The sequence below is a fragment of the Entelurus aequoreus genome, linkage group LG14 (assembly GCF_033978785.1).
Source record: "Entelurus aequoreus isolate RoL-2023_Sb linkage group LG14, RoL_Eaeq_v1.1, whole genome shotgun sequence".
In the NCBI taxonomy this organism is placed as follows: domain Eukaryota; kingdom Metazoa; phylum Chordata; class Actinopteri; order Syngnathiformes; family Syngnathidae; genus Entelurus; species Entelurus aequoreus.
Window position 1 is genome coordinate 8,049,247 of NC_084744.1, and position 14,798 is coordinate 8,064,044.

General features: G+C 39.8%; 1 protein-coding gene across 1 annotated transcript in view; it reads right to left on the reverse strand.

Moving 5' to 3' along the window:
• Nucleotides 1-660: 660 nt before the first annotated feature.
• The window catches only part of septin10 (septin 10), a 40,677-nt gene continuing 26,539 nt past the window's right edge, over nucleotides 661-14,798 (reverse strand). The window contains exons 8-10 of the mRNA XM_062068848.1: nucleotides 11,116-11,248; nucleotides 10,861-11,039; nucleotides 661-1,217 (exon numbers count right to left, since the gene is read on the reverse strand). Coding sequence (XP_061924832.1) covers nucleotides 1,202-1,217; nucleotides 10,861-11,039; nucleotides 11,116-11,248 — 328 coding nt within the window. The 3' untranslated portion in view covers nucleotides 661-1,201. The remainder of the gene's footprint in view (nucleotides 1,218-10,860; nucleotides 11,040-11,115; nucleotides 11,249-14,798) is intronic.

The window sequence follows — 14,798 nt, forward strand, 5'->3', positions numbered from 1 at the left end:
CACTTGAAGTATTCTCTGTTGTCTCTCATCAAGTCTGCCATGATTAGTCGTGTTTTTATTGAATGAAAAGTGAACGTTGTGAAGCGTCTGTGAAATTAATACGCCGCCGTATGCTTAAAATGATCAAAATATGTAAATATTACATGTTATTGTGAATGCTACTAGATACTACATATATACTTACAAAACCTTGGAGGTTTTTGGATGTTCTTATAGGGCTTTCTTTATAGGCAGAATAGAGCAATTCACAGTAGCTCCTTTTGCTAGCATTTATTTACAACGTAGAATGCATTAAAAAAAGAAAAACGTGTTGTTTTATGTGAATGATAGGCAAAATTCCAAAAAAAAGTGCAGTTTAAGGACAGCTTAAGATTGTTTGAATGTCATGATAGAAACCACTTCATGTTTGAACTTGAATGTTTTGGAGAAAAGTGGAAAAGAAAGAGAACAGTGGTTGAAAATCACTGTGCTAGCAGATACAATTAACTTAACAAAATAATAAAAACAAGAGTATCAATAATAATTAAAAATATGATTTATAGTTTACTATTTTTAATCCAATACCGATTCTCCATCAATAATCCATTCTGAAAAAGTAAAATTGTAATAAATAGACATTGACTGTGAAGCGATGTTGTCATGAAAAGACGGACATTCCTCTGTGAGTAACACTGTTTATTCCATAAATACACGTGTGGTACAAATATAAAAAGGTTCCCTCCATCACGCATCGGTGTGTGTCAGCGCATGTACACCTGTTTTGTTACAGGGAGCTGCACACACACACACACAAGGCACATGTAACACACACAAGGCACATGTAACACACACACACACACACACACACACGTGTAAAGTGTAGTAAGCAGCACCGCTGAGTTTGTGTGTTGAAACGCTACAAAGTGCGACTAAAATGATGAGTCAGCACAGGAAGGCAATTTAACACGACGTATAAAAATATACTGTAGTGGACACGACACAACATGGTTAAAAAAATTGGAATTGTAGAGTTTGTTTTAAAAGTGTTTAAACAACATGATGTATTATTGAATATAATGACTTTCTTTGTGCGGATGTACAAGATGAAAGGAGGTCCATTAAAGTAGGAAGACGTAGTGTTGCGAGAAGATCAAAGCTGACGATGTGTGTGTCCACTGACCACCAAGACCTGAATGGTGTCCCTGGTCAGGCTGGAGGTTCTTCACATGAAGCCAGAACTGATGGAGAAGAAAGAAGATCTAAAATTAAAAAAAGGGAGCAGAAAAAGTCTCCACAACTTTCACAATAATTCCAGCTGACAAAGCTATTATTGTCAGAGTGGCAGTGTTGACCCTGGAACAGATTATTCAGTCCCTGCGAGAATAAATGTGCAAATTCAGCAAAAGCGTACTTTTTCTTGCCTTTTTGCAGTTTCATCAAATCACTGCAACATTACTGCAAATTGGACTTTTTTTTAATGATTGGAGCAACATGGTTTTTAACGTTTTTGAGCGCACCAAAGGGGCTTTTGTGTGTGTGCACGGATTGACAGTTGAGATTGATAATTTATTTATTATCTATATACCGCAAATTACGGACTATAAACTGCTTCTGTTTTTCCCACACTTTAAACCCTGCGGCTAATAAAGTGGTGCGGCTAACTCAATAGATTTTTATTTTTAACAACCAAAATGGTTTGTGTTCAATAGTTTTCATTTAAAGGTCTACTGAAATGAAATTTTCTTATTTAAACGGGTATAGCAGATCCATTTTATGTGTCATACTTGATCATTTCGCGATATTGCCATATTTTTGCTGAAAGGATTTAGTAGAGAACATCGACGATAAAGGTCGCAACTTTTGGTCGCTGATAAAAAAAAGCCTTGCCTGTACCGGAAGTAGCGTGACGACACCGGAGGAAGGACTGCTCATATTTTCCTATTGTTTACACCAGCAGCGAGAGAGATTCGGACCGAGAAAGCGACGATTACCCCATTAATTTGAGCGAGGATGAAAGATTTGTGGATGAGGAACGTTAGAGTGAAGGACTAGAATGCAGTGCAAGACATATCTTTTTTCGCTCTGACCGTAACTTAGGTACAAGCTGGCTCATTGGATTCCACACTCTCTCCTTTTTCTATTGTGGATCACGGATTTGTATTTTAAACCACCTCGGATACTATATCCTCTTAAAAATGAGAGTTGAGAACGCGAAATGGACATTCACAGGGACTTTTATCTCCACGACAATACATCGGCGAAGCACTTTAGCTACGGAGCTAACGTGATAGCATCGTGCTTAACTGCATATAGAAACAGAAGAAATGAGCCCCTGACTGGAAGGATAGACAGGAGATCAACAATACTACCAAACACTGGACCTGTACCCACACGGTTAATGCTGTGCCGCCTGGCGAAGCCTAGCAATGCTGTTGCTAACGACGCCATTGAAGCTAACTTAGCTACGGGACCTCGACAGAGCTTTGCTAAAAACATTAGCTCTCCACTTACGCCAGCCCTCATCTGCTCATCAACACCCGTGCTCACCTGCGTTCCAGCGATCGACGGTGCGACGAAGGACTTCACCACGATGATCGGTGCGGTCGGCGGCCCGGAGACGGAGGAAGTCAATCCAGACAGGTGAGGACAGCGGCGCGGCGGCGGACGGCGTTGTAGCTTTCGACGACACCTCGGCCGCCATCAGAGTCGGCAAGAAACATATATTTCCCCAAAGTTACGTACGTGACATGCACATAGCGGCACGCACGTACGGGCAAGCGATCAAATGTTTGGAAGCCAAAGCTGTACTCACGGTAGCGTGTCTGCTATCCAACTCAAAGTCCTCCTGGTTGTGTTGCTGTAGCCGGCCGCTAATACACCGATCCCACCTACAGCTTTCTTCTTTGCAGTCTTCATTGTTAATTGAACAAATTGCAAAAGATTCACCAACACAGATGTCCAGAATACTGTGGAATTATGTGGTGAAAACAGACGACTTAAGCTGGTCACCGTGCTATTCCAAAATGTCTGCTTCAACCCGTGACGTCACGCGCATACGTCATCATATCTAGACGTTTTCAAACGGAAGTGTGGCGGGAAATTTTAAATTGGACTTTATAAGTTAACCCGGCCGTATTGGCATGTGTTGCAATGTGAAGATTTCATCATTGATATATAAACTATCAGACTGCGTGGTCGCTAGTAGTGGCTTTCAGTAGGCCTTTAACTTGAGCAGAAACACTGAAAAGGTGTGTTGTTGTTTGTAATATGGCGCCATCTTTTGGACGAGTTCACTCACTGCAGGTGCATTTGCAATTAGAGATGTCCGATAATGGCTTTTTTGCCGATATCCGATATTGTCCAACTCTTAATTACCGATTCCGATATAAACCGATATCGATATGTACAGTCGTGGAATTAACACATTATTATGCCTAATTTTGTTGTGATGCCCCGCTGGATGGAGTTCGCTCACTGCAGGTGCACTTGCAATTAGAGATGTCCAATAATATTGGCCTGCCGATATTATCGGCCGATAAATGTTTTAAAATGTAATATCGGAAATTATCGGTATCGGTTTCAAAAAGTAAAATGAATGACTTTTTAAAACGCCGCTGTATGGAGCGGTACATATCCGGTAAAACACAGACGTAGAACATACTTGCCAACCCTCCCGATTTTCCCGGGAGACTCCCTAATTTCAGTGCCCCTCCCGAAAATCTCCCGGGGCAACCATTCTCCCGAATTTAGCGTCCTCTATAACCTGTCGTCACGTCCGCTTTTCCTCCATACAAACAGCGTGCCGGCCCAGTCACATGATATATGCGGCTTTTACACACACATAAGTGAATGCAATGCATACTTGGTCAACAGCCATACAGGTCACAGTGAGGGTAGCCGTATAAACAACTTTAACACTGTTACAAATATGCGTCACACTGTGAACCCACACCAAACAAGAATGACAAACACATTTCGGGAGAACATCCGCACCGTAACACAACATAAACACAACAGAACTAATACCCAGAACCCCTTGCAGCACTAACTCTTCCGGGGCGCTACAATATACACCCCCCGCTACTACCAAACCCGCCCACCTCAACCTCCTCATGCTCTCTCAGGGAGAGCATGTCCCAAATTCCAAGCTGCTGTTTTGAGGCATGTTAAAAAAAAATAATGCACTTTGTGACTTCAATAATAAATATGGCAGTGCCATGTTGGCATTTTTTTTCCCATAACTTGAGTTGATTTATTTTGGAAAACCTTGTTACATTGTTTAATGCATCCAGCGGGGCATCACAACAAAATTAGGCATAATAATGTGTTATTTCCACGACTGTATATATCGGAATCGGTAATTAAGAATTGGACAATATCGGAATATCGGCAAAAAAGCCATTATCACACATCTCTAACCAAAATGTTTTGTGTTCAATAGTTTCATTTAACTCGAGCAGAAACACTGAAAAGGTGTGTTATTGTTTGTAATATGGCGCCATCTTTTGGACGAGTTCGCTCACTGCAGGTGGACTTGCAATGCACTTCCTGTTTTAATGCCTTGAACTGGAAGTAAAACCGTCCATAGCGTTCCTACTTGTACGGATGTTTTCATTCATCACCCCAAGCAACATTTGTAAGTTTTACAATATAACTAAAACAATTCTTACTTACTAAAGCGTCCCATGTGTGATGTCTGTAGGAGAGTTTTCATGTATATTTATCGTAATGTAATGAAGCTAGCGTCGTTAGCATTAGCTGTAATGCTAAAATGTTTACGAGTGTCTGTGTTAGTATTATTAACTTACAAACCCCGTTTCCATATGAGTTGGGAAATTGTGTTAGATGTAAATAAAAACAAAATACAATGATTTGCAAACCCTTTTCAACCCATATTCAATTGAATGCACTACAAAACAAGATAATTGATGTTCAAACTCATAAACTTTTTTTTTTTTTGCAAATAATAATTAACTTAGAATTTCATGGCTGCAACACGTGCCAAAGTAGTTGGGAAAGGGCATGTTCACCACTGTGTTACATGGCCTTTCCTTTTAACAACACTCAGTAAAGTTTGGGAACTGAGGAGACACATTTTTGAAGCTTCTCAGGTGGAATTCTTTCCCATTCTTGCTTGATGTACAGCTTAAGTTGTTCAACAGTCCGGGGGTCTCCCTTGTGCTATTTTAGGCATCATAATGCGCCACACATTTTCAATGGGAGACAGGTCTGGACTACAGGCAGGCCAGTCTAGTACCCGCACTCTGTTACTATGAAGCCACGTTGATGTAACACGTGGCTTGGCATTGTCTTGCTGAAATAAGCAGGGGCGTCCATGGTAACGTTGCTTAGATGACAACATATGTTGCTCCAAAACCTGTATGTACCTTTCAGCATTAATGGTGCCTTCACAGATGTGTAAGTTACCCATGTCTTGGGCACTAATACACCCCCATACCATCACACATGCTGGCTTTTACACTTTGACCCTATAACAATCCGGACGGTTCTTTTCCTCTTTGGTCCAGAGGACACGACGTCCACAGTTTCCAAAAACAATTTGAAATGGGGACTCGTCAGACCACAGAACACTTTTCCACTTTGCATCAGTCCATCTTAGATGAGCTCAGGCCCAGCGAAGCCGACGGCGTTTCTGGGTGTTGTTGATAAACGGTTTTCGCCTTGCATAGGAGAGTTTTAACTTGCACTTACAGATGTAGCGACCAACTGTAGTTACTGACAGTGGGTTTCTGAAGTGTTCCTGAGCCCATGTGGTGATATCCTTTACACACTGATGTCGCTTGTTGATGCAGTACAGCCCGAGGGATGGAAGGTCACGGGCTTAGCTGCTTACGTGCAGTGATTTCTCCAGATTCTCTGAACCCTTTGATGATATTACGGAGCGTAGATGGTGAAATCCCTAAATTCCTTGCAATAGCTGGTTGAGAAAGGTTTTTCTTAAACTGTTCAACAATTTGCTCACGCATTTGTTGACAAAGTGATGACCCTCGCCCCATCCTTGTTTGTGAATGACTGAGCATTTCATGGAATCTACTTTTATACCCAATTATGGCACCCACCTGTTCCCAATTTGCCTGTTCACCTGTGGGATGTTCCAAATAAGTGTTTGATGAGCATTCCTCAACTTTATCAGTATTTATTGCCACCTTTCCCAACTTCTTTGTCACGTGTTGCTGGCATCAAATCCTAAAGTTAATGATTTTTTGCAAAAAAAAAAAAGTTTATCAGTTTGAACATCAAATATGTTGTCTTTGTAGCATATTCAACTGAATATGGGTTGAAAATGATTTGCAAATCATTGTATTCCGTTTATATTTACATCTAACACAATTTCCCAACTCATATGGAAACAGGGTTTGTACAATAACATTATTTTTGTATTGTTTCAGTTTCACAAATTCCTCAGTAAATTTACCAAAATGTCACCGTGGAGTTATTGAGTCTGTTTAGCTGATTGGAGAGTTAGCTTGCACAGCTAGAGGGTCCATGACCATGACTTCTGTTTTGTTTGATCAGCCGTTTTACTGCCTTGTTACAGACAATTAAGGTATGTAAATAAACATTTACAGAATATTTCTGCGTAAATAACTCATTTCACAACGTATATATTTGCGGCTAATACACGGAAAATTATTTTTTTCTTCTGAAATTAAGTGGGTGTGGCTTGTATATGTTCTATATGTATTGTTGCATTTGAACAACTGCATTATTGATAATAGAGGTAAATTATTGGTATTGTTCATTATCAATAGCGCTATTTCTATTGGTATTTGTATTGCTCCATTTGTAGTGTTATAATGCTCATTGTCATTTCTGTATTATTATTTATGTCACTAACTGTTTTGTTTGATCAGCCGTTTCACTGCCTTGTTACAGACACCGTTTGGAAACAATTAAGGTAGGTAAATAAACATTTACAGAATATTTATGTGTAAATAACTCATTTCACAACGTATATATCTGCGGCTAATATATGGAAAATTATTTTTGCTTCCGAAATTAAGTGGGTGTGGCTTATATTCCGGTGTGCTCTATAGTCTGAAAAATACAATATTTGCTACAATAATTATAATTAACTTTTTCAAAACAAGTTACAGGTTAGAAAAGCTCATTTTGGGTTGCAGAGAGATGTCCTAAAACCTCTTTTTAAAAATTGATTATCTAAAATAAAAATGATCAATCGATTTAGAATGATGAATAAGAATCGCAGTTCGGATGTGAATGGATTTTTATTAATAAGAAAGACTATTAATATTACTTTAGCCATCTTGAATCAAACAGCACATCAAAACGGAAGACAAGAACACCTTTTTCACACTTGTAAAACTCAACTGACAATGAAGCTAACGGGAGTACACTTTCCCGCCTATAAAGTACTCTAAAAACATCCAAAAAGCGCCAACAATACTCTATTTACATGTCGTGACTTGAATATTAAAAAGTGTAAGCAATATTGTTATTATAAGCACTAAGGCAGAGGAACTACTTTTAGTGGAGTCGTGATCACAGAGCTCTAGCTATATTGATATATTGAGCTGCTGCATCGCCTCTGAGTTGGTGAAAGTTCATTCTAGATTTTTTGAATCATGCCTCTCACCTGGATAGTAGAAGGTTGTGGACATAAACAGTAGAAGGTTGTGGACATAAACCCACAAGTTGGTCAACTTTGACCTCCAACTTAGACCCGGAGATGGCGTGAAAGACACGAAAAAACTAATTTTTTAACCCTTTGTAAGGATTATGATGAATTTTGGGAAGATATAAACATCCCATCAGTCTTTATCCCAGTGAGAGCAGACATTGTACAGTAAGTGATTTTTTTTTTTTAATGTTTTTATATCTTGTTTAGCACTTAGCAATACTGCTACATGATGCTTAGTGTTGGACTAAAGCTGCATCTGTTTAGCACACAGCTTCTAAAACTTGTAGATCATCCTCCTTATATTCAGGATCAAAAATAGAAGTTTCTGGACCGTCATTTGTCCCAAAGTAGTCTTTGTTGTCTCTCATCAAGTCTGCCATGATTAGTAGTCGTGTTTTTATTGAAGGGAAAGTGAACGTTGTGATGCATCTGTGAAATTAATACGCCGCCGTATGCTTAAAATGATCAAAATATGTACATAGTACATGTTATTATGAATGCTACTAGATACTACATATATACTTACAGTGTGTATATAAAACCTTTGAGGTTTTTGGATGTTCTTATAGGGCTTTATAGGCAGAATAGAGTGATTCACAGTAGCTCCATTGTTAACTTACTTTTGCTAGCATTTATTTACGATGTAGAATGCATTAAAAAAAGAAAAACATGTGTTGTTGTTTTACATAAGGATTGTGAATGATAGGCAAAATTCCCCAAAAAAAGTGCAGTTCCACTTTAAGGACAGCTTAAGATTGTTCGAATGTCATGATAGAAACCACTTCATGTTTGAACTTGAATGTTTTGGAGAAAAGTGATAAAAGAAAGAGCACATGGTCATCACGACCTCCCGATCTCAGGGTGGTTAGAGTGTCCGCCCTGAGATCGGTAGGTCGTGATTTCAAACCTCGACCGGGTCATACCAAAGACTATAAAAATGGGACCCTGCTTGGCACTCGGCATCAAGGGAAAGTTTCAAGGGTTGGAATTGGGGGATAAATCACCAAGAATGATTCCCGAGCGCGGCCACCGCTGCTGCTCACTGCTCCCCTCACCTCCCAGGAGGTGGAACAAGGGGATGGGTGAAACGCAGAGGATAATTTCACCACACCTAGTGTGTGTGTGTGTGTGTGACTATCAGTGGTACTTTAACTTAAATGTATTACCGGGATATTGCACAAATTAACAGAAATACACTGCAAAAAGTCAGTGATCAAAAACAAGAAAAAAATTACAAAAATTAGGGGTATTTTATTTGAACTAAGCAAAATTATCTGCCAATAGAACAAGACAATTTGGCTTGTCAAGACTTTCCAAAAGAAGTCAAATTAGCTAACCTCAATGAACCCAAAAATACCTTAAAATAAGTATATTCTCACTAATAACAAGTGCACTTTTCTTGGTAGAAAAAAAAATTGAGACCTTTTTGCTCAATATGTTGAAAAATATTCTTAAATTAAGTAAATGCTAGTGCCATTATCTTGACATAATGATATGCGCTCACCATCATGATTTTTTTTTTTCATGCTTGAAGTAAGAAATTATTACTTTAAAAAAGTAGTTTTATACTTGTGAGTGTTAATGACACAGCTTTGCAACAGTTGGTATTCTAGTTTCAAGCATTTTTTACTCAATATAGGTCATCAAATCTCAGCAACAAGCTGTCATATCTTACTGAGATCATTTAGGACCAAAACCCTTAAAACAAGTAAAACACTAACATAAAATCTGCTTAGAGAGAAGAATTATCTTATCAGACAGAAAATAAGCAAATATCACCCTTTTTGGATTTCATCTTACTTAGATTTCAGTTTTTGCAGTGTACCAGCAATGTTGTAATAGCGGTGTGGAGTTGTGCTCAGTCAGCATTTAAATGGATGATGATGCAACACTTTAAAGTGCGAGCAGAGATAAGTATGGCAGCTGAATGTTGGTTTATGATCTCTGGGAGACCACACATGCATGAATGTACAACATCTATGGCAGTGGTCCCCAACCACCGGTCCGTGACGCATTTGCCACCGGGCCGCAGAGAAACATTACATAAATTATAAACGACTGCATTTTCTCCTACTTAACTTTCGCCTGTTCCACCAGACACACCAATAAGCTCGTTTATCGATGTGCAATAAAACTCCTCATAGGAAGTTGACATTTGTTATATTTGTTATAACTTTGTGACATGATAAAATGCACATTAATGAACATATACAATATAAAATTGACAGATTGTAGCCAAAGGCTGATTTGCATCTGCAGTGTTTCCCATAAACTGCCAAGATACCTGTGGCGGTGGGGGCGTGGCTATGGGCGTGGTCACCATGACATCATTGAGTCATTTGCATAATTGACTACAATGATATGATTTTCTCTAAAAAGGCTCAAAAAATGTATACTTACTAATTAATAATAACAGTTTTGTTTTAAACGTCCATCCATGCATCCATCCATCCATTTTACAATATAATTACAACACTTTATGTACATATTTATATACAGATTTGAACAATAAGTTATTCACTGAAATATATTTATTAATTGTGGTTCTTACAAAAAATATATCTTATAAAATATAAAAGCTAAAATGTCTCTTAAAGCTCTGCCCCTTTAATTAGTGCATACTAAATCATTTAACTTTAGCCTACTACTACAACCATATTATTTACCAGCAACATAAAGTGAAACAGAGGCAGAGGTGTCCTGCCACAGTCAGTAACAAATAAACAGAAAACAGTAGTGGTCAAATACAAATAAGGCAACAAGAGAAGTATCCTACACTTCTCTTTTGTAAAGTAAATATGAACAGCCTATATGGGCATCTACATCAACTATATGATTTGCCTGAGAAGATGGACAGGACAACAACAACAACAAAAAAAATATATATATATATATATATGTATATATATATATATTTTTTATTTGTGGCGAACGTAATTCTTTCGTGGCGGGCCGCCACAAATAAATGAATGTGTGGGAAACACAGGCATCTGCATTTCATTGCAAAGAAACAAGCCCAGGGCTCCCACTAATCCAGCGTTATAGTGAGTTGTATTTTTCATGCACTTATTTTTGCTGTATTTATCTGGCAAAGCCGGTCCCTGAAAACAATGCCTACATTAAACCGGTCCGTGGTGCAAAGAAGGTTGGGGACCACTGATCTATGGTATAAAAATGCATACAGACCACATATTTGTGTATATATAAATATTTCTTACTTCTTGCGGTCCTTGTCCTTCTTGCCGTTGGCGGTATAGCTTTGGGCCTGCATGAGTTGAGCAGCGGCGCGTCTCTTGCCGAAGGAGCTCTGGTCCTCCTCCAGGAGTCGCCTCTTCTCCTCCAGAGCGGACTTCTCTTCCGCGTGCATACGCTTCAGCTGCTCAAAGCGACTCTGCAGCTGCGGGACAACAACCAGACGGACTTGAGGGAGGACGTTCAGAGCGGCTTTGTTCACCCGACGTGAGGCTGCCGACCTCTCTCTCCGCATCCTTAAGCTCCGCCTCCTTCTCCTTGACCCTCTGCACAAACATCTGCCTCATCTCGTCCTCTCTCCTCTGGAGCTCCACCAGGAACTCGTGACGCTTGGCTTCATAGGTTTGCTGCAGACTGCGCACATGTAGGAACACAAGCATAAACACGCAGATAGACGAGGCGCCATCCACCAATTGTCAGCTACGCCGATTATCTGCGCACATATTTGACATTTTGACGTCTTTTTTTTAATCAGTATCATCTTTTTTTTTTTTTTTTACAACCAGAACAGAACTACATTCGCAGATACAATATATACACGATACCAGTATTTGGTATTTAATTAAATAATAATCAAGTAGATAAACAATATGCACAGCCCTTTTTGCCTTGCATGACAAAAAATATTTTTTTATTTATTTAATTCATTTAGAAATAAAAAATACATCTCTTTGTCAATAATTCTCCCCAAATGTATTTTGATATCTGACATTGTTCAAAATATTTTGTCCGCTCGGCTGCTTTTACTGCTGTGCTCATGCGGCCACGCCCACTTTCTCTCCTCCTCGCAGCGCTTGTCGCCGACCGTTTGTTTACCTGCTTCCCCGTCGAAACTTTACATTTTTGTTGAGGAATCCAGTTTTTGTCCTCCTTTCCTGGCTCCTTTTTGTTCGTTTTCACTACTGCGGCTATCAATTCGCTCGACGAGCCTCCATCCGACACACTCGCAGCGTGGGCTCATTAAAAACAGCGCCACGAGTTTCATGTTCTGTCATTCAATCAAATAAATGCGATAGATATGGACGGACACAAAAGATATCTCTGCCAAACATCCAAACTGTGTGCAAATATCTTGACAAATATGAGATGATTATATAAAGTAAAGCGGAGCAGGCAGCAGCTCACACATTCTCATACTTTCTGTAACATCCAAGAAGAAATGTCAGCCATCTTGAAAAATGCCTCAACTATAATCTACGTGAAGGAGCCCAGAATTGTTTTTATTTAAATGTTGGCAATATTTCAGGGTTCCTCACAAGGCAACCTAACAATGTATTAAGCCATAAAGTGTTATAAAATTGTATACAATTTAGTAGATGGTGAGTTATTGTGAGGTTTTGACCAATTTTCCCAGGAGATTGTCCATATTTTGACATGCAAATGTATTGTAATCAAGGTGTTTGATGTTTTTTGCTGCTAAATTAAACATTAGTGCCACATAAAACATTATGTCACGACTGGTCCCACCTTTCCTAAAATATGTTTAAAAAACAACTTAAAAGTCTTGTCCAGATGTTTACTGACATATAATATTCATGTTTAAATAACCTTTACTGCAAATGATTAGCCGCTGTAAATATCATTTATCGGCCGCCTTAAGTGTTCTCGTGAGACGTGTAGAAACGTCGACTCAACACCAAGCCAAACCGGAGTCAACGAAGAGAACGTCGTGGTAAGCTTGACCATTTAGTTTGGTGGTAGCGGGGGTGTATATTGTATCCCAGAGGAGTTAGGGATGCAAGGGATTCTGGGTAATTGTTCTGTTGTGTTTATGTTGTGTTACGGTGCGGATGTTCTCCCGAAATGTGTTTGTCATTCTTGTTTGGTGTGGGTTCACAGTGAGGCGCATATTTGTAACAGTGTTAAAGTTGTTTATACGGCCACCCTCAGTGTGACCTGTATGGCTGTTGATCAAGTAAGTCTTGCAGTCACTTTCGTGTGTATGGTGAAAAAGCGGACGCGTCGACAGGTTGTAGAGGACGCTAAAGGCAGTGCCATCACGACACGCCCTTAATATTGTTGTCCGGGTGAAAATCGAGAGAAATTCGGGAGAATGGTTGCCCCGGGAGATTTTCGGGAGGGGCACTGAAATTCGGGAGTCTCCCGGAAAAATCGGGAGGGTTGGCAAGTATGCCCTTGTGGAAGGGGGGGGGCACAGGTCCAGTGGCCATGGATGAAGTGCTGGCTGTCCAGAGACGGGACCCAGGGTGGACCGCTCGCCTGTGCATCAGTTGGGGACGTCTCTGCGCTGCTGACCCGTCTCCGCTCGGGATGGTCTCCTGCTGGCCCCACTATGGACTAGACTCTCACTATTATGTTAGATCTACTATGGACTGGACTTTCACAATATTATGTTAGATCCACTATGGACTGGACTCTCACTATTATGTTAGATCCACTATGGACTGGACTTTCACACTATTATGCTAGATCCACTATGGACTGGACTCTCACTATTATGTTAGATCCACTATGGACTGGACTCTCACTATTATGTTATATCCACTATGGACTGGACTCTCACTATTATGTTAGATCCACTATGGACTGGACTTTTACACTATTATGTTAGATCCACTATGAACTGGAACCTCACTATTATGTTAGATCCACTATGGACTGGACTTTCACAATATTATGTTAGATCCACTATGGACTGGACTCTCACTATTATGTTATATCCACTATGGACTGGACTCTCACTATTATGTTAGATCCACTATGGACTGGACTTTTACACTATTATGTTAGATCCACTATGAACTGGAACCTCACTATTATGTTAGATCCACTATGGACTGGACTCTCACTATTATGTTAGATCCACTATGGACTGGACTCTCACTATTATGTTAGATCCACTATGGACTGGACTCTCACTATTATGTTAGATCCACTATGGACTGGACTTTCACAATATTATGTTAGATCCACTATGGCCTGGACTCTCACTATTATGTTAGATCCACTATGGACTGGACTCTCACTATTATGTTAGATCCACTATGGACTGGACTTTCACAATATTATGTTAGATCCACTATGGCCTGGACTCTCACACTATTATGTTAGATCTACTATGGACTGGACTCTCACTATTATGTTAGATCCACTATGGACTGGACTCTCACTATTATGTTAGATCCACTATGGACTGGACTTTCACAATATTATGTTAGATCCACTATGGCCTGGACTCTCACACTATTATGTTAGATCTACTATGGACTGGACTCTCACCATCATGTTAGATCCACTATGGCCTGGACTCTCACACTATTATGTTAGATCCACTATGGACTGGACTCTCACTATTATGTTAGATCCACTATGGACTGGACTTTCACAATAATATGTTAGATCCACTATGGACTGGACTCTACCACTATTATGTTAGATCCACTATGGACTGGACTCTCACACTATTATGTTAGATCCACTATGGACTGGACTCTCACTATTATGTTAGATCCACTATAGACTGGACTTTCACAATATTATGCTAGACCCACTCGACGTCCATTGCATCCGGTCTCCCCTAGGGTGGGGGTCACCCACATCTGCGGTCCTCTCCAAGGTTTCTCATAGTCATTCACATTGACATCCCACTGGGTTGTGAGTTTTTCCTTGCCCTTATGTGGGCTCTGAACCGAGGATGTCGTTGTGGCTTGTGCAGCCCTTTGAGACACTTGTGATTCAGGGCTATATAATTAAACATTGATTGATTGATGATTGATACTACAGAAGACCGCAACATGTACGACTTGCTTTCGAACGAATACCGGAAGTCAACCAACAGGAAGTAATGTAGCGGAAGTGACATCATCTAACTGCTGTTTACCGATTATAGCATACAAGAAATAAAAACAACTTTAGCTCCGAATTAAAGCATTGCAGTCACTAA